At 40.8% G+C, this 24,575-nt stretch overlaps 1 protein-coding gene across 6 annotated transcripts in view; it reads left to right on the forward strand.

Annotated features, from left to right (window-relative positions):
• TNIK (TRAF2 and NCK interacting kinase) overlaps nucleotides 1-24,575 on the forward strand; it is a 396,955-nt gene that overhangs the window by 319,984 nt on the left and 52,396 nt on the right. For 3 of the 6 annotated variants that reach the window (XM_013964598.2, XM_005675313.3, XM_005675314.3), the window contains exons 14-18: nucleotides 155-241; nucleotides 1,330-1,518; nucleotides 12,053-12,217; nucleotides 16,023-16,262; nucleotides 18,682-18,788. In XM_013964598.2, the coding sequence (XP_013820052.1) occupies nucleotides 155-241; nucleotides 1,330-1,518; nucleotides 12,053-12,217; nucleotides 16,023-16,262; nucleotides 18,682-18,788 (788 nt within the window). The remainder of the gene's footprint in view (nucleotides 1-154; nucleotides 242-1,329; nucleotides 1,519-12,052; nucleotides 12,218-16,022; nucleotides 16,263-18,681; nucleotides 18,789-24,575) is intronic. The other 3 variants (XM_013964609.2, XM_005675315.3, XM_005675316.3) reach the window with 1 other exon arrangement.

Genomic DNA, 24,575 nt, shown 5'->3' on the forward strand with positions numbered 1-24,575 from the left:
CTTTCCTGTTTAGTGAAGAGGTGTTTGGGTTTTTTTTTCCTCCTTCCTTCCACACTTTACTTGGCAGTTTCTCCTCACCTTTGAAATTACCGGTTCTTTCTCTCTCCCTCTCCCTCTCGTGTTCCTCTGCATTCTCTGCTGCCTGCCTCTCCAGGAGTACATCAGGCGACAGCTGGAGGAGGAGCAGAGGCAGCTAGAGATCTTACAGCAGCAACTACTGCATGAACAAGCGCTACTTCTGGTAATGGGAATGCCAAGCCCACTGGTCTGCTCTGTGTCCATCTCGTGTGTGTGTGTGTGTGTGTGTGTGTGTGTGTGTGTGTGGTCTCCTCGAATGTGCCAGTCAGGAAATGGGGATCCACCCAGCCTCATAGACCTGGAAAATCTTCCAAAACTTAATGAGTTTCCTGACCCAAGGTGCCGAGTCACGACTTTGAATATACTTGTTGCACATTCTTTATGAACACCAGCCATTTGCAAAACTTCAGTGTGAATCCAGTCTTAGTACAAGTTCAGACTGTTTCTGAGACCCACTGTGTTTATTGCAGAGTAATGTTCGCAGTCATTTGCAACATGCTGGAATACAATCACAGCAGAGTATCCCTCATCCGTAGGAAACCACTCAGCTCTGGAGTCATATTTCATTTGCAGACTATTAGTTTTACCCTCACGATGGGAACATTTTGTGTTCCCTGCTCAGGCAGCTTCCACTTGAAGTGGGTTTTGTTTTGTTTTTTTTTTTCCTTAGCTTTATTGCACTGCTCTCCAAATGGGCTGCTTTTTTAACTTAACTTTTTATTCAGTGGCACTGTGATTTTTTTTTTTTTTTTTTTTTTTAGCCTGTACATGTTTTTGCTAATGGTTTCTGTTGGTCTAAGCTTTGTCAAACGAAAGATGATTTAGGCAGTATCTTTAGGTTCTTATTTTGTTTTGTAAATTGTACATGTTTGAATAGTTTAATGACTAAACCAGGAATTGGATAGTTCCTTACAGGGGTTGCGCGGTGACCATCCAAACAGCCTCATTGTTGCCATTTTCTTGGTTGCAATTCATCCAGGACGAGTCACTTTGTGAAGGGTGGAGTTCTGTAGGGGTTGCCATTAAAACAGTAGTGTTTTCATTAAATGCCACCTTCCGTGTCGATGCTAACCCGAGGCTGTACCTTATCTCTATGGCTCATCCCTGTGTCCTCTTGTGGTTTAGTTGGTATTAAGGTCCTTTGTTATTTATCATCTCTTTTGCTTCCATTGCATGCTTCCCTGGTACTGGCCAGTGGTTTCCCTATGGTAATTTAGCCTCTTCTTAATTCTCCTTTCCTGATCTGGACAGGAATATAAGCGCAAGCAGTTGGAAGAACAGAGACAAGCAGAAAGGCTACAGAGGCAACTAAAGCAAGAAAGAGACTACTTGGTTTCTCTTCAGCATCAGCGGCAGGAGCAGAGGCCTGTGGAGAAGAAGCCACTGTATCATTACAAAGAAGGGATGAGTCCTAGTGAGAAACCAGCGTGGGCCAAGGAGGTAAGCAAGCGAACAAGCACAGCCTGCACCTGCCCTGCCTTGAGTGTAGAGGCCGGAATGAGTTTCTCCTGTGGAAACAGAGAGTTAAACTACAAAGCTGGGAAATAACTTTTGTGAGACACACATGCTTTGTTTTGGGAAGAACTATTACCTTATTTCTATACCTCAATCCACTTGTGGTTCTTTTTTGTAAGTAACAGCAGGAAGCAGAAGATCTTTTTCTGTATTGGAATCCAATTGAGTTTGTGGCTGGAGGATTTTTAGTGGAAGAATGTGATTTAAGACTTCAGGAATTCTAGGTAGGATAATTTCCTATCCATACCTAGACCCTGAAACTGACCGTTGGTATTGTCACCAATATCCTGTAACCTTCTGTGGTACCAGTGAAGATACAGTTGGCCCAGACTTGTGGTTATGGTTCACTTACAGGGTCAGAGGTCATTTATATTTTTTACAAATACTTTCATGGGAATGATCCTTCATTTGCTCAACTACCAAACTAAAGAAGGGTTAGGGTTAACACCTAGTGATTTCCTTTATTTTCCTGTAAGCATAACTAGTCATTCAACAGAGTGATTTATATTACTTTACATTTTGTCCTAGTGTCTTCAGATATTTATAGCTAGAGCTTATTTCAAGTTATCTAGACTACAATATTACTAGAACTGGATTTCTTACATAAGACCCTATTTTTATAAGTTTTTTTATTTTCTGTTCTATCTTACATATGTATAGAAAACACTTGAAATTATGTTGTCGAAATATAAAAAATGGTTGTGTATGAGGAGTAGAAACTACAGAGTCTTTTATTTAAGCTTTTTGTTTAAATCCTTTATGATTGTGCACTGTTGTTTGTAAAACTGGTAACTTTTTTCTTGTAAGACTTAAAAACTAAATCTGTAGAGAAAATCGTTCTGTTCGATATAAAGAACATTTTTGATCACTTTCCCTTAAAGTCTGTAAATGTGATTTATATTTACCTATATCTGTAAAAACTGCCTCTTTCCCCCAGGTCAGTAATTCAGTTTTGTGATCCTACCCACAGATATGGCACCAACCCTTCAGCAACTCATCTGTTCTTCCAGTTAAGCAGAGTCACTGCTGTTAAACAGCAGCTGACGTGCTTCCTGGCTAGCAGAGATGTGCCGCTTTCCTCCACTGCTAAACCATGCCAAGCTGAAACCCTCAGCTGAGGCAGATTCACAGCTCCTGGTCATGGCAGATGTGCAGACGGCTGAAAAACTAGCCTCTACTAAGTTAATACCAGTAACACCTACAGAAATTAATGATTCCAGATCAGGACTCTTGTTTGAGCATCACTCACAGAAGAAAGATGAAACAGCTTATCCTATTAGACTTGGTCTTGAAGATCACCTGAAGCCTCAGGGAGCTTCAAGGACCACAGTGAGATCAAGAAAGCAATCTCATTCCCAAGGATGTAGCCCACCTTGAGAGTCAGGACCCCAACTCATTTGTGTGTCCTCTCCAAACATCTCCAAAGTGATAAGCCCCCAGCTGTCTATTTCTGCAACTAAGAAGGGCCTTGGAGACCCATGTGGACCTCGGGGCATGAACTCATGCGTCCATACAAGTAGTTCGTCTCCTCCAAGAAGTGCTGCATCGCTAAATGACCTCTCTGGGATGCATGACCACCTGTCCTTCCATGCTCCCAGCCCCAAGCATAAGTTTAGGAAAGGGACACCTACAGATCCCTCCAGACACCACCTGGAGAGGACTGGGATGCCTTGTAAAGTATACCAGAATCTCCTATCCCCTGGGCAGCTCCCTCATACACAAATGTACCAGGAAAGGGGAAGAAACATGAAGCAGTTTCCACTTCCTTCCTTTCACCGCTACTCAGCACATTCTTATTTTCACTTAAACATTTTAACTTCTAGTTACCATCTGTCCTCATCGTTAAATTGGCTGGCCTGTCCTCTCTACTCAGAACTAATTCAAGGGTGCCAAGCTTTCAGGAGCCATGGTATTCCTGGGGGCGCATCTCTGCAGATATCATCAGGGAAGTTTTCTAGACCTCCTAATTCCCCTGTGCTTCTTGGCCTGGCTCCTAGGGTAAAGAAAAGTTAGATAATGGGCGTGCAAACAGCATGGCTGTGTCATCAGTTACTCTTGGTGTCAGGTTCCCAGGCCATCCTAAGTCTGGCCCACCTCTGGTGGGTGACGTCTTCCAGGGTCTCTGGCTTCCTGATAGCTGGAATTCTTCTTTGGGGCTTCATGCACTTTTGGACATGTGTGTGTGTGCCTGTGTACTCACTCTTGTCCAACTCTTTGCAATCCCATGGACTGTAGCCCACCAGGCTTCTCTGTCCATGGGATTTCCCAGGCAAGAATACTGGAGTGGGTTGCCATTTTCTACTCCAGAGGACCTTCCCAACCCAGGGATTGAACCAGCATCTTTTCTGTCTCCTGCATTGACAGGCAGATCCTTTACCACTAGGGTCACCGTCTTTTTGGATTTTATATATATATATATATATTTTTTTAATTTTAAAATCTTTAATTCTTACATGCGTTCCCAAACATGAACCCCCCTCCCACCTCCCTCTCCACAACATCTCTCTGGGTCATCCCCATGCACCAGCCCCAAGCATGCTGCACCCTGCGTCAGACATAGACTGGCGATTCAATTCTTACATGATAGTATACATGTTAGAATGCCATTCTCCCAAATCATCCCACCCTCTCCCTCTCCCTCTGAGTCCAAAAGTCCGTTATACACCTCTGTGTCCTTTTTCCTGTCTTGCATACAGGGTTGTCATTGCCATCTTCCTAAATTCCATATATATGTGTTAGTATACTGTATTGGTGTTTTTCTTTCTGGCTTACTTCACTCTGTATAATTGGCTCCAGTTTCATCCATCTCATCAGAACTGATTCAAATGAATTCTTTTTAACTGCTGAGTAATACTCCATTGTGTATATGTACCACAGCTTTCTTATCCATTCATCTGCTGATGGACATCTAGGTTGTTTCCATGTCCTGGCTATTATAAACAGTGCTGCGATGAACATTGGGGTACATGTGTCTCTTTCAATTCTGGTTTCCTCAGTGTGTATGCCCAGCAGTGGGATTGCTGGGTCATAAGGTAGTTCTATTTGCAATTTTTTAAGGAATCTCCACACTGTTCTCCATAGTGGCTGTACTAGTTTGCATTCCCACCAACAGTGTAGGAGGGTTCCCTTTTCTCCTACACCCTCTCCAGCATTTATTGCTTGCAGAGTTTTGGATTGCAGCCATTCTGACTGGTGTGAAGTGGTACCTCATTGTGGTTTTGATTTGCATTTCTCTAATAATGAGTGATGTTGAGCATCTTTTCATGTGTTTGTTAGCCATCCGTATGTCTTCTTTGGAGAAATGTCTATTTAGTTCTTTGGCCCATTTTTTGATTGGGTTGTTTATTTTTCTGGAATTGAGCTGCATAAGTTGCTTGTATATTTTTGAGATTAGTTGTTTGTCAGTTGCTTCATTTGCTATTATTTTCTCCCATTCAGAAGGCTGTCTTTTCACCTTGCTTATATATTCCTTTGTTGTGCAGAAGCTTTTAATTTTAATTAGATCCTATTTGTTTATTTTTGCTTTTATTTCCAGAATTCTGGGAGGTGGATCATAGAGGATCCTGCTGTGATTTATGTCTGAGAGTGTTTTGCCTATGTTCTCCTCTAGTGGATTTTATATTTAATCCTGTCTTCCTGGGTGTGCAGCTTCCAACTAACCACCTATCTCTTCATGAAGCAGTTCCCGAGTCTTTGAGTGGGTGTTCCTATTTTAGAAGAAAGATGAAACATTTAAATGATAGAATGAATGACAGTGCTATATTGGGGATTATAGCAACTGGTATACAAGTGAAAACAAGTGATTGTCTGCCTGAGTTTGATTCATCATTTTTTTAACACCCACTTCCTAAAATGGGAATAAAAATGACTGTAAGGATCCTTATTGTCTTGATCTTTCAGTGCTTCTATCAGCAATGTATGAACTTTTCTTCTGGAGCTTTATTTACAGATTTCTTTTCTTAAGTAGGGAGGTATGGGAAGTTGAAGGTAGCCAAACAGTAAAATACATTTCAAGACTTTAGATATAGACAGAACTTCTAGCTCAGCAGTGTTTTAATTATCAATCGATAAAAAGAACCCAGGTTTAACTGTCTTTTGGAGGTATGAAAAGAGGGGCCATTTTCTTTTCCAAATCCCAGGATATAAATTTGAAAATATCCTCACCAGGGATAAGGCCACAGCAATGGCGTGGTCTCCTCTGATAGAGGCTCTGAGCCTTTTTGTACCATATGCCTTTGAAGACACCAACCAGCAATCTTCCACTTACAGCTGCCTCTTTTGTAATCTGCTCCTATATTTGTTTTTTAACTCACCTTTATACCCTCCGGGCTTCCCTGGTACCTCAGTTGGTAAAGAATCTGCCTGCAATGCAGGAGACCCAGGTTCGATCCCTGGGTCTGGAAGATCCTCTGGAGAAGAAAATGGCAACCCACTCCAGTATTCTTGCCTGGAGAATCCCATGGACAGAGGAGCCTGGTGGGCTGCAGTCAATGGAGTCGCAAAAGTCAGACAGGACTTAGCAGCTAAAACACCACCACAGCTTCTCATCATCTTGAGTTTTCCTTCTTTGATTACTTTTCCATCCACTGATTTCTCTTCCTTATAGCAAATAGGCATTTTTTCATTAGCAGTGTAATGTTGTTATAATGGTTCATCCTTCCTGGTTTTGTTTCTTCATTTTGTGAAACATAAGTCATCATCATGTTTCTCATTTCCTTTCTTATTAATTTGTTGGATGTAGCGGGAACAAATGGAAACACTCCATTGTTGGCAAATCTTGTTGAACTCTTTTCTCTATCCTTTCCCTGAGTGTTCTGGTTGTCCTAAATGTCACATTAGCTTTGATTTTCAGATTTCAGCCAGAAAGAAACACTAATGTCTCCATTAAAAGGAGAAGTAGGGGACATTCTCACTCCTTTCAAATTCTCTGCCATTTTTGAATGGAATATAAGTCAGATTTGTTCTGTAAAAACATCAGTATGATATACTATTAAACATCAGCAAAATTTAAAGATTCTCCCCCCACCCCCTGCACTGGCTCTTTCTGAAAGATGGATACTCCTTTTCTTTTAATGCCCTTTTCTTTATAATGGTACAGATTCCTGTTTCTTATAATGGCTTGTGATTACTGGGGCCTGACGATATTTTTTTTTTTTAATTTTCACCAACACACAGCAGCCACAGAATGCTCTATATGAGTATTGCATGAGATGGCATTTTCAGTTTTTTTAACACTTCATCATGTTCTTTCTCTGTGATACATGCCAGTCATCTGGTCATGGTTTTATTTAGCCAATGCCGGGCCAAGATGTCTCTTTATATCCCATCAGTTCACTGGGCTTGGAAATCCCTGTATATAAGAACTCCTCCACTTGTTTTCTCTGCTCTACCTGATACTTTTTTTTTCTTTTTATTTGAGTTATTTTCTATGAGCTCTCATATAACTATTTAGAGAGTTTATAGCTATGTTCCCATCTTTCCTTAGTTTCTGTTTATCTCTCTTAAGATTTAGCATGAAACAGACCTGGCAGGAAATAGGAAAGAGCTCATTTGAGTTCTCATTCTTCCACTTCCAGGCTGTGTGACCTTTGTCCATCTGAAACTGTTACTAGGATGTTTGATTTGGTATCTTTACTCCAGTATTCATTCCCTGAGGTATAGCCTACCCATCTGTACTTTCTCTCTCAAAGTTGGGAGGATCCTGGGCAATCATGTACGTGACTGTGCCCTTGAAACTGTAGGCACTCTGCAACTGCAAATGAAGTAGTCAACATATTTCTCTTTTGCTCCAAAGGCTATTGCTGCCCACAAGGAATAAGTGTTTTGCCTCTGTTGTTTCTGGTTGGGATTTCACATGAGCAGTTCACAAGCATCTCCCATCTCCTCCACTTTTCTCTCTCCAGAGATGGATACACACTTTTTAATTGCTCATCTCAGCCTGCTAAAGATTGGCCTCCTTACTTTAAAGTTGTCCATTCACCTGAGGATCTATACTTTTCTTGTGCAGTCATTGGTTAGGAGCAGATCTTGGTAAAGTACTCCAGGGCCTTATCTTTCACAAGAGTACATTTTAAGCATTCCCTAGAAATGAGGGCAGGAGGAGAAGGACGTGGCAGGATGAAATAGTTGGATGGCATCACCGACTCAATGGACATGAATCTGAGCAAACTCAACAAGGAATGAGTGTTTCCTCTGTCCTCCAAGGTACCCCCAGAGAAGGGATAGCCCCAGTCTTGCTCAGTAACCATCTGCCCATGTGGCTTTGCCAAAAGACATCATGACTCACCTCTTCATGTGCCCAGTGAGCACAGGGTCAGAATACCTAATGAGAACTTAAAGGTCATTGAGCTTCTTTCTCTTCCTCCGGCACTACCAATAAAGACAAAAATCAAATGTTTTCTCCACTTAGAGGGGAAAATTTCCTATACAGCTGTGTTCAATTCACCACATACTAGCTCTTAAGCAGGCCTTTGAAGACCTACATAGACTCCCACAGACCCTACAGTCATATATTTAATAAAGTGTTATTAAAATACACCCATATGACAGTAAATATATTTTGTTGTCAACATTTTAAAAAACTACTCCTATGATTTTGTTTTGAAATCTCTCAGCAGATAACATTTCTTACTGCTCTGTGAGACATTAGAAGCTATAAGTTGTTTTCAAACGTACAAAACAATTTAACAATTGATGCTGATGTAATGTTTATACTTGTATACATGTTGCAACATAGTTGCTTATTTTGAAAATTTTTTTCAATCTTGTAATCAACACATTGGTTTTCAGGTCTTCTGTATTTGTGCTACTTTTATATCTCAGAGGGCTTAGATGTCATTCCTGTGTTACCCAGTGGATAACACAGTCCTGCCTGGAGTAGAATCTTATTTCTGAGACCGCAGTTATTTTTTTATTTTTCCCTGTAATGCTATAATAAATAGAATAGCATTTCTGCAGAAGTGATTCAAACCTATTCAAAGTTATTTTAGTTTTGATGGTAAAACGATTCTTTATTAAGAAAAAAGCCTGATTCTATGGTAAAATTGATCTTTCTCTCCTAATATAGTTCTCTATATTTATTGATAATCCCATCAAGTATGAGCTCCTTTCTAACAGATGTCTTCTGTTGTTATGGAATGGCATCTTGGCATTCTTTACACAATGCTACTAGAACACTTTTTTGGTGGTACTTAAGATATTTTACATCTTGGTAGCAGGAGGTTGAAGCGAAGACTCATATTTTTTTTTTAAATCATATCATAAAAGGAAGCTTGAAATATATCTCCATTGAAACCCAGTTTTTAATCACATATATTCTTAATCTGGGGAAAAACACCTCTTTTGTCTCACTCAGTGTTCAATTAGTAAACATTGGATGTGATGAATCAGGAGACAGACCTTTGTCCATCTGAAACTGTTACTAGGATGTTTGATTTGGTATCTTTACTCCAGTATTCATGATGTTCCTTTGGTGTAAAAGCAACAGACAGCGTTATCTTCCTGAAGACTTTAGGACAAGATTTTCTTGAGACAGAGTAGCCTGATGCCTCACTGTTACACTTATTCAGATTTTCAGATTCTTGGGACAAACTGCAACCCAGGAAATCTTATCACATTGGGTTCATCCTGAAATAATCTGCAGAGTATAACAATAGATTATTCATACCATATATTTTATGATGGTAAAGACTGAAACAGACTGATGGTAGGATTTAGTATGTAAACGAACTGAGAGAAGGCATAGGCAGTGTTACTAGAAATACATTAGTAATATCCACACACAAATTGTGGTGCTGGAGAAGACTCTTAAGGGTCCTTTGGACAGCAAAGAGATCAAACCAGTCAATCCTAAAGGAAATAAACCCTGAATATTCATTGGTAGGTCTGTTGCTGAAGCTGAAGCTCTAATACTTTGGCCACTTGATGCCAAGAGCCAACTCACTGGAAAAGACCTTGATGCTGGGAAGGATTGAGGGCAGAAGGAGAAGTGGGTGACAGAGGATAAGATGGTTGGATGGTATCATCAACTCAATGGACATGAGTTTGAGCAAACTTAGGGAGATAGTGAAGGACAGGGAAGCCTGGTATGCTGCAGTCCATGGTGTCGCTAAGAGTCGGACATGACTTAGCAACTGAACATCAACAACGGTATCCACACATGACTAATCAAACCCATTAATTGCCTGTGAAAATCAGCATCCCTCTTTGTGCCCCACTCATTTCTAACAACAGTTTTAGGGCATATGTGGCCCATGGTCCTATTAGAGACAAAGCTGCTTCCTTTCCTGGAGGTTTGTTGCTGGCAGTTGGCAAAAGAATTCTTCATCTCAAAAATGGTTTCTTTGTTCAATGGAGATCTTTGGGGACAGACTTTTTAGCTGTTGTTTTTAATGTACTGTTTCTGAATGTGGATTTAAAAAGGTCTAAAGATATTCTACAGCTTAAAAAAAAAGAATGGCAGATATCTTAACTTCCTTACAATATTTGGTTCATAAATATCAGGTAATAAGTGGCTACAGTTTGGATAAACAATTATTTATCTGAAGATGAATTGAACCTCTTGGATTTCTGACCTCAGACTGCAATGGTTTGAATATTGAGAGGTACCTATACATGTGATTTTTCTATTTAATGATCTTCCCTAGAAATAAGAAAATGACTGATATTTGACTAATTCCAGTGGTCTAAAAATAGTCATCTTCTTCTCAAAGAGTCTAGTATTTGGAAAAATAATACATTGCATGCCTTGGTCTCAGTTTATCTAGGGCTATCTTTGCAGGACTTGCTGTTTGTGTTCTCATCTCAGAGCTGGCTTTGTTCTTTCTTTTTGCTCAACACAATAGCTAAACAATTATTGCTGATGTAATACTTTTTTACACACACATACTTCCACAAAGTATACATGTTCTGGTTTATATCCCTGGTTTTTTGCTGATTATCTTATTTGGTATGTGGTAAGCTTCTGAGACATGGAATTTCAAAACCAAAGTCAACTGGATGTCAATTGCACATACATGCATAGCCATGGCCAGGGGAGAGGTGTTCAGATGGCTCTTGTGTAGAGGCCGAAGGGTGGTTTTCTCTACTGTAGCACATCTTAACATGTTAACATGTTTGTAGTTAATTTGAGAGTTTTAAAAATAGACTTACTTTGTGTATGAGACTGAGTCTGCCTCTAGGAATATTCAAAATAGGATGGGAAAGAAGAGCCCTTTTGACTTATTTCAAATCAGGAAATAAAATGAATAAAGGATCTTAGCTGTTACATACAAATATGTCTTGAGGACCCACATGTGGGTTCCATAACAGGCTATTACAACACAAAGATAGTGAGTCAGCAGAAGAGAGTTAATGGGCATCAGGGTGGAATTATTGCCCCAATGGGTTTGGAAATTACAACTGTCAAATAGACCCTGAAGAAATAAAGGACAGGACAAGGTGGATCTGGAGAAAAGTGCTAGACCTTTTAAAGCTGTCGAAGATTTTAAATGTCTTGCAGTGTACATTTTGTTTATCTACCTTTTTCTTTATAATTTGTCCTCTGCCACAGATTGTCTGCAACAAATAAGTACTAAGGGTGACTTTTGCCTATAAAGATAGCCTTTCCGGGTCCTTTGAGCCTTCCCTGTGAAGCACTTCTGTTCAGTTATCTCCTCTCAGCTGAGACAGACTCTGCAAAAAAGGGAGTGACAAGGGAATGAAGTGTCCAGAGGGCTGGAGAGGAGAGGAGGGGAAGCAAGAACAAGCACCATGTGTGGAAATACAGGCAGGAGAGGGGGGAGAGAGAGAGAGGAGTCCACGCTGGAATGGCAAAAATGCAGTGGGGCAGTGCATTTTAGGGAACAGGAAGAGAGACACCTGAAAAGAGAAGGCCCTCAGGAGAGAAAAAAAAAGATACAGGAAGTCAGTTTAAGACAAGCCATGCTCATTGAGCAAGACTCCCACTTGCCCATGAGTAGCGCACAGAAAGCGATGGAGGGTGAGTGCGCTCGGCACATCCTCTTATCAGCCCTTCTGTGTTCTTCCCCGTCCTGTCTCATTTGTCAGCTCAAAGCAATTTTCTATTTTCCCCAAGCAATTGTAATACCTGACATAGTTGCCTCTCTCCCTGACTGAGCCCTGGATTTGTGACCAATCAACAGGATAGTGTTCCAGCTAATACATGAGAAACTTTTAAAAAGCAGGGTCCCAAATTCTCAGCCAATAGAATAGCATGAGATAATGGGTAATGGAAGGGTGGTGCCTCAAGTATTCCATGTGTTTTCCATGCTGTTATTTACTCTGACAGAAAAGAGCTTTCTGCAAATTTTTGATGCAGAACAGATAGAGCTTCGGCTTTCTAAAATGATTTGATTGGAGGGATGCAAAATGGCTGTGCAGGTGACTACACAAAATCCTGACTAGGGAATAAATCAGCTTCTATCCATTGAAATACTTTTTCTTATTTTTGGTTTTCTAGGTAGAAGAACGGTCAAGGCTCAACCGACAGAGTTCACCTGCCATGCCTCACAAGGTTGCCAACAGGATATCAGACCCCAACCTGCCCCCACGGTCGGAGTCCTTTAGCATCAGTGGGGTTCAGCCTGCTCGGACACCCCCCATGCTCAGATCAGTTGATCCCCAGGTACAGTGTCCCTTCATTCCACTGGATTTTTCAACAAGGTGTACAATAAAGTCTAATAAAAGTAACAGGAAGTAGTAACATGGTTTTGGGTATGAGACCAGCCAAATCATGGCTTTTCATAACAAATCTTTAGTAAGATAGGAGACCCCACTGAATGTGCAAGATAGAGGGAGAAATGAGAAGGAAAAAAGCACCATTCTTAACTTTAAGCTAACTGCAGTCACTCTTTGGTAAATTGGCCTCTCAAGAGACCCATAGAAGTTCCTGCTTGTCCAGAACAGGCATCCTGTGAGTTGAAATTACCAAAGCTAAAATTTATGTAGACCTCTTTGTGACCGCATGGACTGTAGCCCACCATGTCCCTCTGTCCATGAAATTCTCCAGTAAAAATACAGGAGTGGGTAGCCATTCCCTTCTCCAGGGATCGAACCCAGGTCTTTGACATTGCAGGCAGATTCTTTACCACCTGAGCCACCAAGGAAGCTTCATGTGTATATAAACTGTTATATTGTCTTTTGTTCCTTGGAATTTTGACATGAGCCTGAAACTGGAAAAGTTAAATGGACTAGGTGAAGTAAAATTGTGTTTTCTAAGCCAGTGGTTTTAAAAGTGTGGTCCCTGGGCCAGCAGCATCAACATCACCCAGAAACTTAGTAGAACTGCAGATTCTCGGGCCCAACTCAGACTACTGATCAGCAACTCTAGGGGCGGGGCTGGAAGTCTGTGATTTAACAGCCTCCAGGTGATCCTGATACACTTTAAGGTTTCAGAACCACTGTTATAAGCTACTTGGAAAAGAAAAGATTTACTCACTTTTAGATAAGCAGGAAGTTTCTGGAAGTTTTCAAGGAATTTTTTAAATTGTGTAAACCAAAAATGAAATAGGAATTGAGATGTAGTATGAAATTTCATAAAAAAGAAGGTTATGCAGCAGTTTTTACCTAAACGTCTTAAGTTTCTTCCAGGTCTCCACCTGTGTCTGCACTCCCACAGATATTCTGAGGGCACCTTTGATATATGTAATGCTATTTGAACTGGAGTTTCAGAGCAGATACAATCAAGAATTCTTGATTTTAAGTTTGCCTTTAGTATATGAGGTCCAAAATTCTTCAGTACTAGCCAAATTAGCTTATCTTGCCTTTTTTTATTTGTATATAATGAATTCAGGCCTAAGCATCCATGGGTTCAAAACGCACAAAGTTCCTCTTTAAAAACCCCTAACTTTGACCGTTTAGGAAACTTTTTCCCTGTAAAAGGAGAGAGTAGAGAGAAAACTTAAACTATGTGAAAGTGACTAGGAAATGAAAATGTTGATATCCTGTGACAGACAGCTAATTGAATTAAGCATTTTTCAGGAGCTTCAATTTTTGTTTTTGTTTAAGGGACTTTTTTTCAAAGTAGGTTTGTGTTTTGTACTGCATAGTTTTAAAATTTATTTTATTCAAGTATAGTTGATGTACAATGTTGTGTTAGTTTCTGCTATACAGCAATATGATTCAGTTACACATATATATACACATTCTTTTCCACAATCTTTTCTGTTATAATTTATCACAGGGTATTGAATGTAGTTCCCTGTGTTATACTGTAGGACCTTGTTATTTTTACATTCTATATATAATAGTTTGTATCTGCTAATCCCAAACTCCCAATCCTTCCCTTCCCCACCCCCTCCTTCTTGGCAATGACAAGTCTGTTCTTTATGTCTGTGAGTCTGTTTTGTAGATAAGTTCATTTGTGGCATATTTTAAGTTCCACATATAAGTGATACCATATGGTATTTATCTTTCTCTTCTTGATTTACTTCACCTGGTGTGATAACCTCTGAGTCCATCCATGCTCCTGCAAATGACAATATTTCATTCTTTTTTATAGCTGAGTTGTATTCCATTGTATATATGTGTGTTTGTGTGTGTGTGTGTGTGTGTGTGTGTGTATGTGTATACACACATACCACATTTTCTTTATCTATTCATTTATCAGTGGACATTTCAGTTCTTTCCATGTCTTGGCTATTGTAAATCATGCTTTTATGAACACTGAGGTACATACTTGTAAGACAGGCTTTGTTTTTGTGTTAATGCTTAATATATTTAATGATATTTAACCTTAATATGGACTTCCCCGGTGGCTCAGAGGTAAAGAATACACCTTTGATGCAGGGGATGCAGGTTCGATCCCTGGGTCAGGAAGATCCCCTGGAGAAGGAAAAGGCAACCCACTCCAGTACTCTTGCCAGGAAATTGCCATGGACAGAGGAGCCTGACAGGCTATAGTCCTAAGGGTCTCAAAGAGTCTAACACAACTGAGCACACACGTACACAACCTTAATATAAATTTTATTGGTTACAGTTCTATTCTCGTTGAAGCATACACTCAGCTGAAATGGACTTTGAGAATTTCCTTGGAACTATAGTTAGCAACATTCCAGTCTCCTGAATCAAGAGGGTCTGAAGAGTCTAGGGCAAGGCTGCTCCAGAGATGAGACCTCAAGCGCAGAAGGAACAGGGCCAGACTGGTGGAGGAGGGCTGTGGAGGTGTCCTCTAGCAGTCTGGGCACTGAGATTTCAGACCAAAGAGAGTCTGATAGGTACCTGGTACAAAGCAAATACTAGATTAATGTTTATTGAATTAACAGTTTAATTTAGAAAATACTCTAGATGTTTTCCCAGCCAGGATTGATTGACCACCTTCAATATGCCAGGCATGGTGCTAGACTCAGAGAGAAGAAGTCTGACATGGCTCTTGTCTCCTGGGAGCTTCCCTGCACATTGGAGGAGAAGATAGGCTCACGTGAGCATGAACAAGGAAGTGTGAGCGGTGAAGGGTTCTCCAAACTATAGGTGGTCATGATTTGTCTTAAAAAGCTATATTTCTACCTAAAGTCTGCATTTCTTCCCTGCATGAATGATATCAATACATGCCAAACTGTGAGACTTCCAACTCTAAAAGAAACATCCTAGTGTTGTGAGATGTATAATATCCTAGGTGGTAAGAGCCAGTTCACCAGAAGCAGGATCACATAGCAGTTAGGCTGTTATAACATGGGAACTGGAATGAGGCGTATGTGTCGGTTACAATCCAGTGTCTGGCGCATGTTAGCTGTGAAATCTAGGTTGTCATTTACCTTCTCTATACCTTACATTCTCATGAGTAAAATGAGAAGAATAATTGTGTCCAGCTCATGGTATTTAATGAGTTCATAAGAAGAAAGAAGTTGAGAGCAATTCTTGTTTCACAGAGCACTCTCTGAAGTCCAAGTTAGGAGATTGAAAGGAGGAAGTTTGTATGATCAGAAGTGCTTGTAAATGTATTGCTGGTCAATAAATGTTCACTGAAAATCATTATTATCATGACACTTATTTCACTGACTTCTTAACAGTCCCAAGTCCATCATTTAACTCTTTGCCAGCAAGTCTGGTCCAGCCCTCCAGCTCTAAAATAGGAAATTTGGGAGAGCTTTGAAAAGCATGCTGCAAAGAGCTGCTATGGGCTCCATGTGCTCTGGTTCTTTCTCCCTAAAATTTTACCCTCCTTTCTCGTGAGATCCTAGTTGATCGCATTGCCTTGGTGACTCAGACAGTAAAGAATCTGCCTGCAATGCAGGAGACCCAGGTTTGATCCCTGGGTCAGGAAGATCCCCTGGAGAAGGAGATGGCCACTCCAGGAATCACTACCTAGAGAATCCCGTGGACAGAGGATCCTGGTGGGCTACAGTCCCTGGGGTCACAAAGAGTCAGACACAAGTGAGCAACTACTACTACTACTTCTAATAATGCTGCTGTGGTGTTGGTTTGATGCTTAGATCCCGCATCTGGTAGCAGTGAAATCCCAGGGACCTGCCTTGACCGCCTCCCAGTCGGTGCATGAGCAGCCCACGAAGGGCCTCTCTGGGTTTCAGGAGGCTCTGAATGTGAGCTCTCACCGTGTCGAGATGCCACGCCAGAACTCAGATCCCACCTCTGAAAACCCACCTCTCCCCACTCGCATTGAGAAGTTTGACCGAAGCTCTTGGTTACGACAGGAAGAAGACATTCCACCAAAGGTAACATTACTGGAGTTTTTACCATCATCTCTATCATTGTCATCAATGTTTATTATTACTACTACTAACTATTACTGTTATCATTATTGCCCCTGTTGCAGACCATTCATAATACCAAAGAACATGATAACACAGCACCATCCCTTCTAGCATTTATACTGGTCCCTCCTCATTCCCAGGCTAAGACTTGGATTGTCATTCATCATCTGTAATCTCCATTTTCCCCAAAGAAATGGAGGCTCTACGTGAAAGCATATATCCTGTATCCAGAATTAGAACTCCCAACCCCAAGCCTTCCAAACTATTCATTAATACTATCCATCTTGAGAAATAGAATAATACAGATATTCTCACTGATGACTTAATCTATATCTAGACAAACTTAAAATTTCCAGATTAAAAAGAAAAGAATTTGTTTATTTCTATTTTTAAAGCACAGAGTGAAACCACATTTCAGGTGTTCAGAAAATAGTAATGCTCTTAGAATATGTTAGTTGGTTCCACTAAGGAAAGCTAGGCCAGGTTGTACCAAGGATTAAATTGCACTGGCTTGGTTCCATCTGTTTTGTGTTTGCCCATATCAAGCTGTTATACATTCCAAAATGTCCTAACACATGGCTGTGCATCTCACTACAGACAACCTGAAGTATTTCAAAACACTGTAGAAATGTTGCATCAGATTCTTTCTGGTTCAGGATTCCCTTTCTCTTGAACTTAGCTGAGGAGCCAGGACAAATGGGATGCCTCACAGTTTACATAGATCCATACCATTACTGATTCTAGGAAAAAAAAAAAATAGTACTTTTTATCCAAATGTTTTCAAATATTTTTCCTATCGTCCTCTCAAAAAAATTTCCATGGCTTTGCAAATGAAATTAGCTGATGATGGCTTTTTTGTTGTTCTTGTCTTGGGGATGGCATTAGGCAAGGTTATTTATGGAGCAAAGTTCAACCTGAAAAACAGGATGGGCAGAGGGGCAGACAGGAGAGCTGGGGAGACATTTGAGGTCATTGGTCCATTCTCTTCAAACATGCAAGCACACATTTATTAACTCTGGAAGAAAAACTTTAGATCAATACAAGGGTTTTAGGTTTTAATGATTCATTAGACCCTCTATTTCAGGTGACCAAATACAAAAGGAAAAATAGCAGTAATATTTAACTGAGCAGGTGCGAGCACTGATTTTGGTCATTCTGCATCACTTCACTGACTCATCTTTCTAGGTCTTTATCTTAAAATGTTTTATAATAACCAAGAAAACTTGTATTCATGGTAAATATTCTTTAACATATTAAGCAATGATATCAAAACAAAGCATAATTTTAAAATATCTAGTACAAAATGTCAGATTGGTCAGAAAGTTCGTTCTGTTAGTGGATATATTATTCAATGATGTTCTTGGTGAAAATGAAAAAAAATTTTCTTAGTTTTACTTTTAGAACCAAATGAACTTTTTGGCCAACCCAATATAAATCCACTTTAAAAGGACCTCCAAAAAAGAAACATCAAAGCACCTGGAGAATGTTTAGCCCACCTAGCTGTCACATTTTCGTTTCCTGGTCACTTTTCATAAAGTAAATTTCTCCTCTGCTCTCCCCTCATGTTGAAACTCCTTTGGTGTGCTCAACAGTATTCAATTTCATTAGAAAATGTTTTATAAAATGAGGCATACTTGAATTTACCTAAGTCCCTTGACCAATAAGCTAATGATACAATTTCCAACTGTAGTTCACAGTCTAACTGGTACTCACATAGTTTTTTGAAGACCTTCCAGCAGTTTCATTACTAATCCTATTTTTTAAATTACATTTGCAAATTAACCTCTGGAATCACAGTGTTAGGAGTTTGTTTTGAATTAGCAATTGCAACTTGGTTAGCAAGTGGAAATATTTAGGACCTATTCCAGTCATTTCTCTGAGCTCACTGAGCTTATGTCCCAAGTTCTAGTCTGATACCCTAGTTTCTCACCAGATTTCATAGTTTCCTCATCTGTTTATCAGTTGTGCTGTGAGTTAAAAATGGAACTCTTATTTATCTGGATGACTGTCATCAGATGCAGTTTCCAGTGGCCAACTGAGTTCATGATACCCCAAAGAAATTTCTGGTGTCCACCACTCTTGTGCACACAAAGGAAGGCAGTTATTTTAGCCCTGTGCATCACAGTAATTTACTCGCTGTGTTTCTAAATTTGTTTTTAACATTGAAGGCAGTACTCATTAATAGTTGCTAAAATGTGCCTCATTGCCTTTCGTTTGATATTGTTTAGGGAGTTAAGTATTTCTTTGAGATGTTTCTTTCCTGTTTCTGATCATTCCATGTCTCCCGGCAGATCCTAGGAAAGGAGTAGGCTGCATTTCAGGCAGTACCACATGGAAGTTATTTTATGGAAAATATTTCTGAATTCTGGTTTCGTTTCAGGTGCCTCAAAGAACAACTTCTATATCCCCAGCATTAGCAAGAAAGAATTCTCCTGGAAATGGTAGTGCTCTGGGACCCAGATTAGGATCTCAACCCATCAGAGCAAGGTAAGGGAAGGAAGATGGGTAAGGTGAAGGGAAGAGCCCCACCTACCGTTGTCATTACTGCTTTCCTAAAATACTACCTTTGTTCTTTCTTCACTTCTAAGGCATGTTGACTGGCCACCTGGACTGTAAATTTTGATGGGCCAGAGGCAAGTGTTTTATTTCTTCAGTAGGCTTTCACAGAAACCAGTGTATAATGTGGGCTCATGAATGAATGAGCAAATGAATCACGGAATCAATGCAGAAGCCAGTCTGGCTTACCTTATTTGGCAGGTTTTCAAATGTGGGAGTAAAACTACAAATAAAGTCTGGGTGTGGTACCCCTGACCATTAACCTCAGAGACCGTGTGATGAAGCCAGCCAAACAAAGTGGCCTGATCTGAGATGATTTTTAGCATCAGGTCAAGAAACGTGCCCTGTGGCTCTGTGGTGACCTAAATAGAAAGGAAATCCAAGGAAGACAGTATATATGCGTATATGTGTGACTGATTCACTTTGCTATACAGTAGAAATTAACACAACATTGTAAAGCAACTATACTCCAATTTACACATGTACACCTGTGTCGGATCCATGTCAATGTATGGCAAAACCACCACAATATTGTAAAGTAATTAGCCTCCAATTAAAATAAATAAATTTATATTAAAAAATAAAAATAATAAATTTAAAAAAGAAAGAAATGTGCCCTGAGGACTATTGAGACAGTAGAAAGTAATTAGCTAAGAGGACTTCCCTGGTGGTACAGTGGTTAAGAATCAGCCTGCCAATGCAGGGGACACAGGTTCAGTGCCATACCTCGTCTGGAAAGATTCCACATGCCTTGGGGCAACTAAGCCCATGCACCACAACTACAGAGCCCATGCTCTAGGGGCTGTGAGCCACAACTACTGAAGCCTGCAGGCCTAGAGCCCATGCTCCACAACAAGAGAAGCCACCACAGTGAGAAGCCCGTGCTCGCCACAACTAGAAAGAGCCCCGGCAAAGCAATGAAGACCCAACTCAGCCAAAAAGAAAGAAAGAAAATAATTGGCAAAGAAGTGCCATAGTGACCAGCTGCAGAGCTGTCCTAGTTTGGCAAATTGCAAAAGGACTAGTTCTCATGAGGAAGTCATCTCTGGCATTGTGGAGTGTCACTGAAATACAGTGATGCTCTTTGTTCTTCTGGAATTTTTTACCAACCATGTATACTCCTACAATCAGGAAGTTGCATCCACCTACTGGTGGGTGTAGAGGTCTGAACAGAAGCTGGAAAATAAACAATATCCTTACAGTATCACAGCAGATTTTATGGGGTAACAGATGCTGTTTGTTGCTGTCGTTCATCAAACTCCCCTCACATGTTTCATGAGTACACTCCTTTTTAGGATCAGCTGAAATAGCAAATGGCCTCTGTTGAGACTATAAAAAGGAACTTAGGGGTACTGTTTTATTCTTCATTGTGTTCATAAGAGGACAGTCTCTTGCTAGTCAAAGAAAGAGAGACTAGAAATGAAGGTTATGACTATTTGTACAGATCCTAAAATATGGAATGGTTTTGATCATAAAGCTTTCATTTTTCTCTTCATATGAAAAGCCTTAGGAAGGAGTCAGTCTGTAAATAAGACAGAACTGTACTAAGAACATTCACCTCTGGAGGGCAAAGCTCATTCTAAGTGGAGTTGCCAGTTGCAGAAGCTCTGCATTTTTTTTTTGTCCAGCAGCTTGTCACCACCGAGCCGGTGTTGTGAGCAGGGCTGAGGACCCCTTGTGTGGACTGTGACCAGGGAGCGAAAGGAATGTGAGGCTGGATTGCCAGCCTGAACTTTACCAGTCCTCCTCTCCAAGCAATAGTAAACCTCCAGTTATCAGGGCTTCTTGCTCCTTTGAACCCTGCCTTCTAGGCTGTGTTCATGAGATAAGTTGTTTAGAATTTCAGTTTCTGTACATCAAGCATCATTTCAACTTTAAGTCTTCTTCCCTCTATCAACCCAAAAGAAAGAGAACTGTCTTTCTCTAGTCAAATAAAAAGCAGTCCTTTGTTCCCTCTGAGATACTAATTTAATAACATTAAGGCTCCGAAATAACTGATAAGTGGTCGTGCATGCATGCTCAGTTGCTTCAGTTGTGTCCAACTCTTTGCGACCCCTTGAACTAGAGCCTGCCAGTCTCCTCTGTCCATGGGATTCTCCAGGCAAGAATACTGAAATGGGTTGCCATGCCCTCCAACAGGGGATCTTCCCGACCCAGAGATCGAATCCAAGCCTCCTGCATTGCAGGTGAATTCTTTACCTGCTGAGCCACCAGGGAAGCCCAATAAATGGTCAGTGGCTTGCAAAACATGTGCTTTTCCCTGGGAACCTCTTAAACGTTGTATTTTGTCCAAAGAAAGGAGATCTTGTGAATACAGCTAACACTTTTCTGCTTACAGAGAATGTAGGGAGGAAATGAACTTAGCAGTAATAATTATTTACCTGCAATGATAATCAAAAGCATTGCAGGGGAGGGGGGATGGAGAATCCCCGTCTCTGCCATGTAGAACAATCCTACTTCTTTCTATCACGTATCTCTAAGTGACCAGCACTTAGAGATAGTGACACAGACTCTGCAGCTCTAGATTGAATTGCATTTTGAAACGTTTCAGGATTCAGTGTATTTATTGTGCTAGAGATGGCTTTAGTTCACCTTTGTTGTATAATAAAACATGCCAAGATGTGGTGGCTTGAAACAGTAGCTATTTATGATTTCTCACATTCTATCGGAGAAGGCAGTGGCACCCTGCTTCAGTACTCTTGCCTGGAAAATCCCATGGACGGAGGAGCCTGGTAGGCTGCAGTCCATGGGGTCGCTAGGAGTCGGACAGGACTGAGCGACTTCACTTTCACTTTTCACTTTCATGCATTGGAGAAGGAAATGGCAACCCACTCCAGTGTTCTTGCCTGGAGAATCCCAGGGATGAGGGAGCCTGGTGGGCTGCTGTCTATGGGGTCACACAGAGTCGGACACGACTGAAGCGACTTAGCAGCAGCATATGTGTACATATGTTGCCTCCCTCCTTCCCCTCTCCGTCATCACAGACCACGGAGCTGGGCTCCCTGGGCTGTGTGGCAGCTTCCCACTGGCTGTGTGTTTTGCACATGGTAGTGTCTATCGAAGTGAAGTCGCTCAGTCGTGTCCGACTCTGCAACCCCATGGACTGTAGCCTACCAGTCTCCTCAGTCCATGGAATTTTCCAGGCAAGAGTACTGGAGTGGGATGCCATTTCCTTCTCCAGGGCATCTTCCCAGCCCAGGGATTGAACCTAGGTCTCCCGCACTGCAGGCATACGCTTTACCATTTGAGCCACCAGAGAAGCCAGTAGTGTCTAAATATTTTAGCGCTGCTCCTTATTTCAGCCCACCCTTCTTCTCCCCTCCCCCATGTCCACATAACATGTCCATCCTCTACATCTGCATCTCTCTTCCTACCCTGAAAATAGGTTCACCTGCACCATTTCTCTAGATTCCATGCATACATGTTAATATACAATCTGTGTTTTTCTCTTTTTGACCTACTTCACTTTGTATAACAGACTCTAGGTCCATCCACATCAGGACAGATGATCCAGTTTTGTTCCTGCTTATAGCTGAGTCATATTCCCTTGTATATATGTACCATATCTTCTTTACCTGTTCATCTGGTGATGGACATTTAGGTTGTTTCCATGTCCCGGCTGTTGCAAATACAAGCACTTTTGAAGCTTTTGCTTCCATCATCTTTGCTAATGATGTGATCCACCAATGGTTGGGGGGTAGGGGCGCGGTGGAGTACCGTGATAGGACAGAGATTGTCCTATTTTCTGTTGGTTGTAATAAAGTCCTTATAGATTTATTGGTACCATTTGTCAGATAACTGCCCATCCATAAAGCCATAAAAAGATTGCTTTTAAATATTTTGTCCTTTGCATTACCGTATGGACTCCCAAATGCTTTATACTGTCAAGGTGAACTGGTGAGTTTAAATTATAATTTGATTTGTTCATTTTTTAAATTTCTGTTTTAAAACCTCCCATGCACTTTAACATTTAACTTTGATTCATGTGTTCTTTTAAAACAAATTAAAATTTGATTAAGTGAATACATTCAGAATATGAAAAATTTTCAATTAATCCAATAATACCCAGTCAAAGCCCAATGACTGAATGTTTAATTTCAAAAAGAATAATTCTCTGGCCTATCCCAAACCTATCTGCTTATGGCTGGTTTGTTCTCATTGGCTATGTCATCAGAGAACAAAGGAAAATGAATGTAGGCAGGCAGCCAGTTAATTATAGACTTGGCCCAAATATTTGGGCCAAGAAATCACTTTGTAATCTTAATTTTTTGTTTTGACTTTTTTATATGATTCAAGTAAATGGAATAATTTTCTTTTTACTGTGTGTTTTATAAAGCAAACAGCATTGTCTGCAGTATGCCAAATGTCTGAACTAAAAGTTAGCATTTAAAGAAATCTATATGAATGTTTTCAAGTTTTTACATATTTGGATCTGAATAGGATCGGTTAATACATGAAAAACACAGGAAATCTATTATTTCATGGAATTGTTCTGAAATTGATCCCTCTAAAGAGCATTTATCTCAGGCACCTTGGCCCCAAGCCCAGATCAGGTGACACCATAGTAAGGAAGAGAGGGACATGGCAGTGACATTTTCTCAAAACACTCATATTTTACCAAAAAAAAATATGTAGAAAAGACATTTAGAAATTTTCCCTATTTCTATGTGTGATTACATAGAAACTAAACACTTCCTTCAGACTCCAGCAGCAAAAATAGCAACCTATTAAGATCAGTACCCACACTGGTTAGCTCCAGTGGGGGGATGGGGGGGACAGACTTGTGCTAATGAAGCCCAGATCAGGGATTTAATGCTCATGGGATCCAATTAGCTTCACACCAAGAGAGGCCTGAGCCCCAGTCAGAGACGCAGGCTCATTCCAGCTGGTTCTGCTGATGCCCTGGCACCTCTGTCATCCCAGGGCAGCCCTGGCCCAGGTCTTATCGTCTAATGTGGCCGCAGCCTCCTCCCTGGTCAGCCTGCCTCTGTCCTGACCAATCATTCATAAGCCGGCCCTGGGAGGCCCATGTTTTCTGCCTGGCTTTAAGAGAATTGCTATAGAAGCTTCCCGTTTCTTTTGATGATCCACTATCCCAGGGTTTCCTACACAGATTTGGTACTCAGCCAGGATGGGGTTGTCTTTATACCAAGGAGCCCCAGGAAAACTCAGGTCCATGTCTTTGCTCAGACTGTTCCCCTAGCCTTGCTGCTAACCCCCTGAAGTTGAATCAAGTCGTTTCTCTTTCCCAACACCACAACCAACCACTCCAGGCTGCATGACACTGCATTCCCCAGACTCTGCTACCATTTACAGATGCTCGCACAGCATGTAGAGTTTTGTCTAGCTGGCTACGGTCTCCACTGCATGTCTCATTGCTAGGATTATGTTGTAACTTGACTGTCTGTTCTGTGACCTGGGCTCTCCTCCATCCCTCATGGTCTCACAAAGGCAGGTGTTTAATGAAAGGTTTTGGCTAAATGATCAAAGAAGTGCTGCATTCGAGCAAAGAGCTGGATCCTCAGAGCTCACAGAACTCCATTCTCCCAATAGTTTTTTTTTTTTTTTCATACAAAAAACACTGCGTCTCTACAAAATGAGAACAGCCACCAAGAAACCTTAACCTAACGTGTAATTAAAAAAAAATTTTTTTAGGACTTATTAATTATACATAAATAATTCCTGACCACTACTGTTTAATGAAAGAGAACAGTAGGG

Source organism: Capra hircus, chromosome 1 (assembly GCF_001704415.2).
Source record: "Capra hircus breed San Clemente chromosome 1, ASM170441v1, whole genome shotgun sequence".
Classification (NCBI taxonomy): Eukaryota; Metazoa; Chordata; class Mammalia; order Artiodactyla; family Bovidae; genus Capra; species Capra hircus.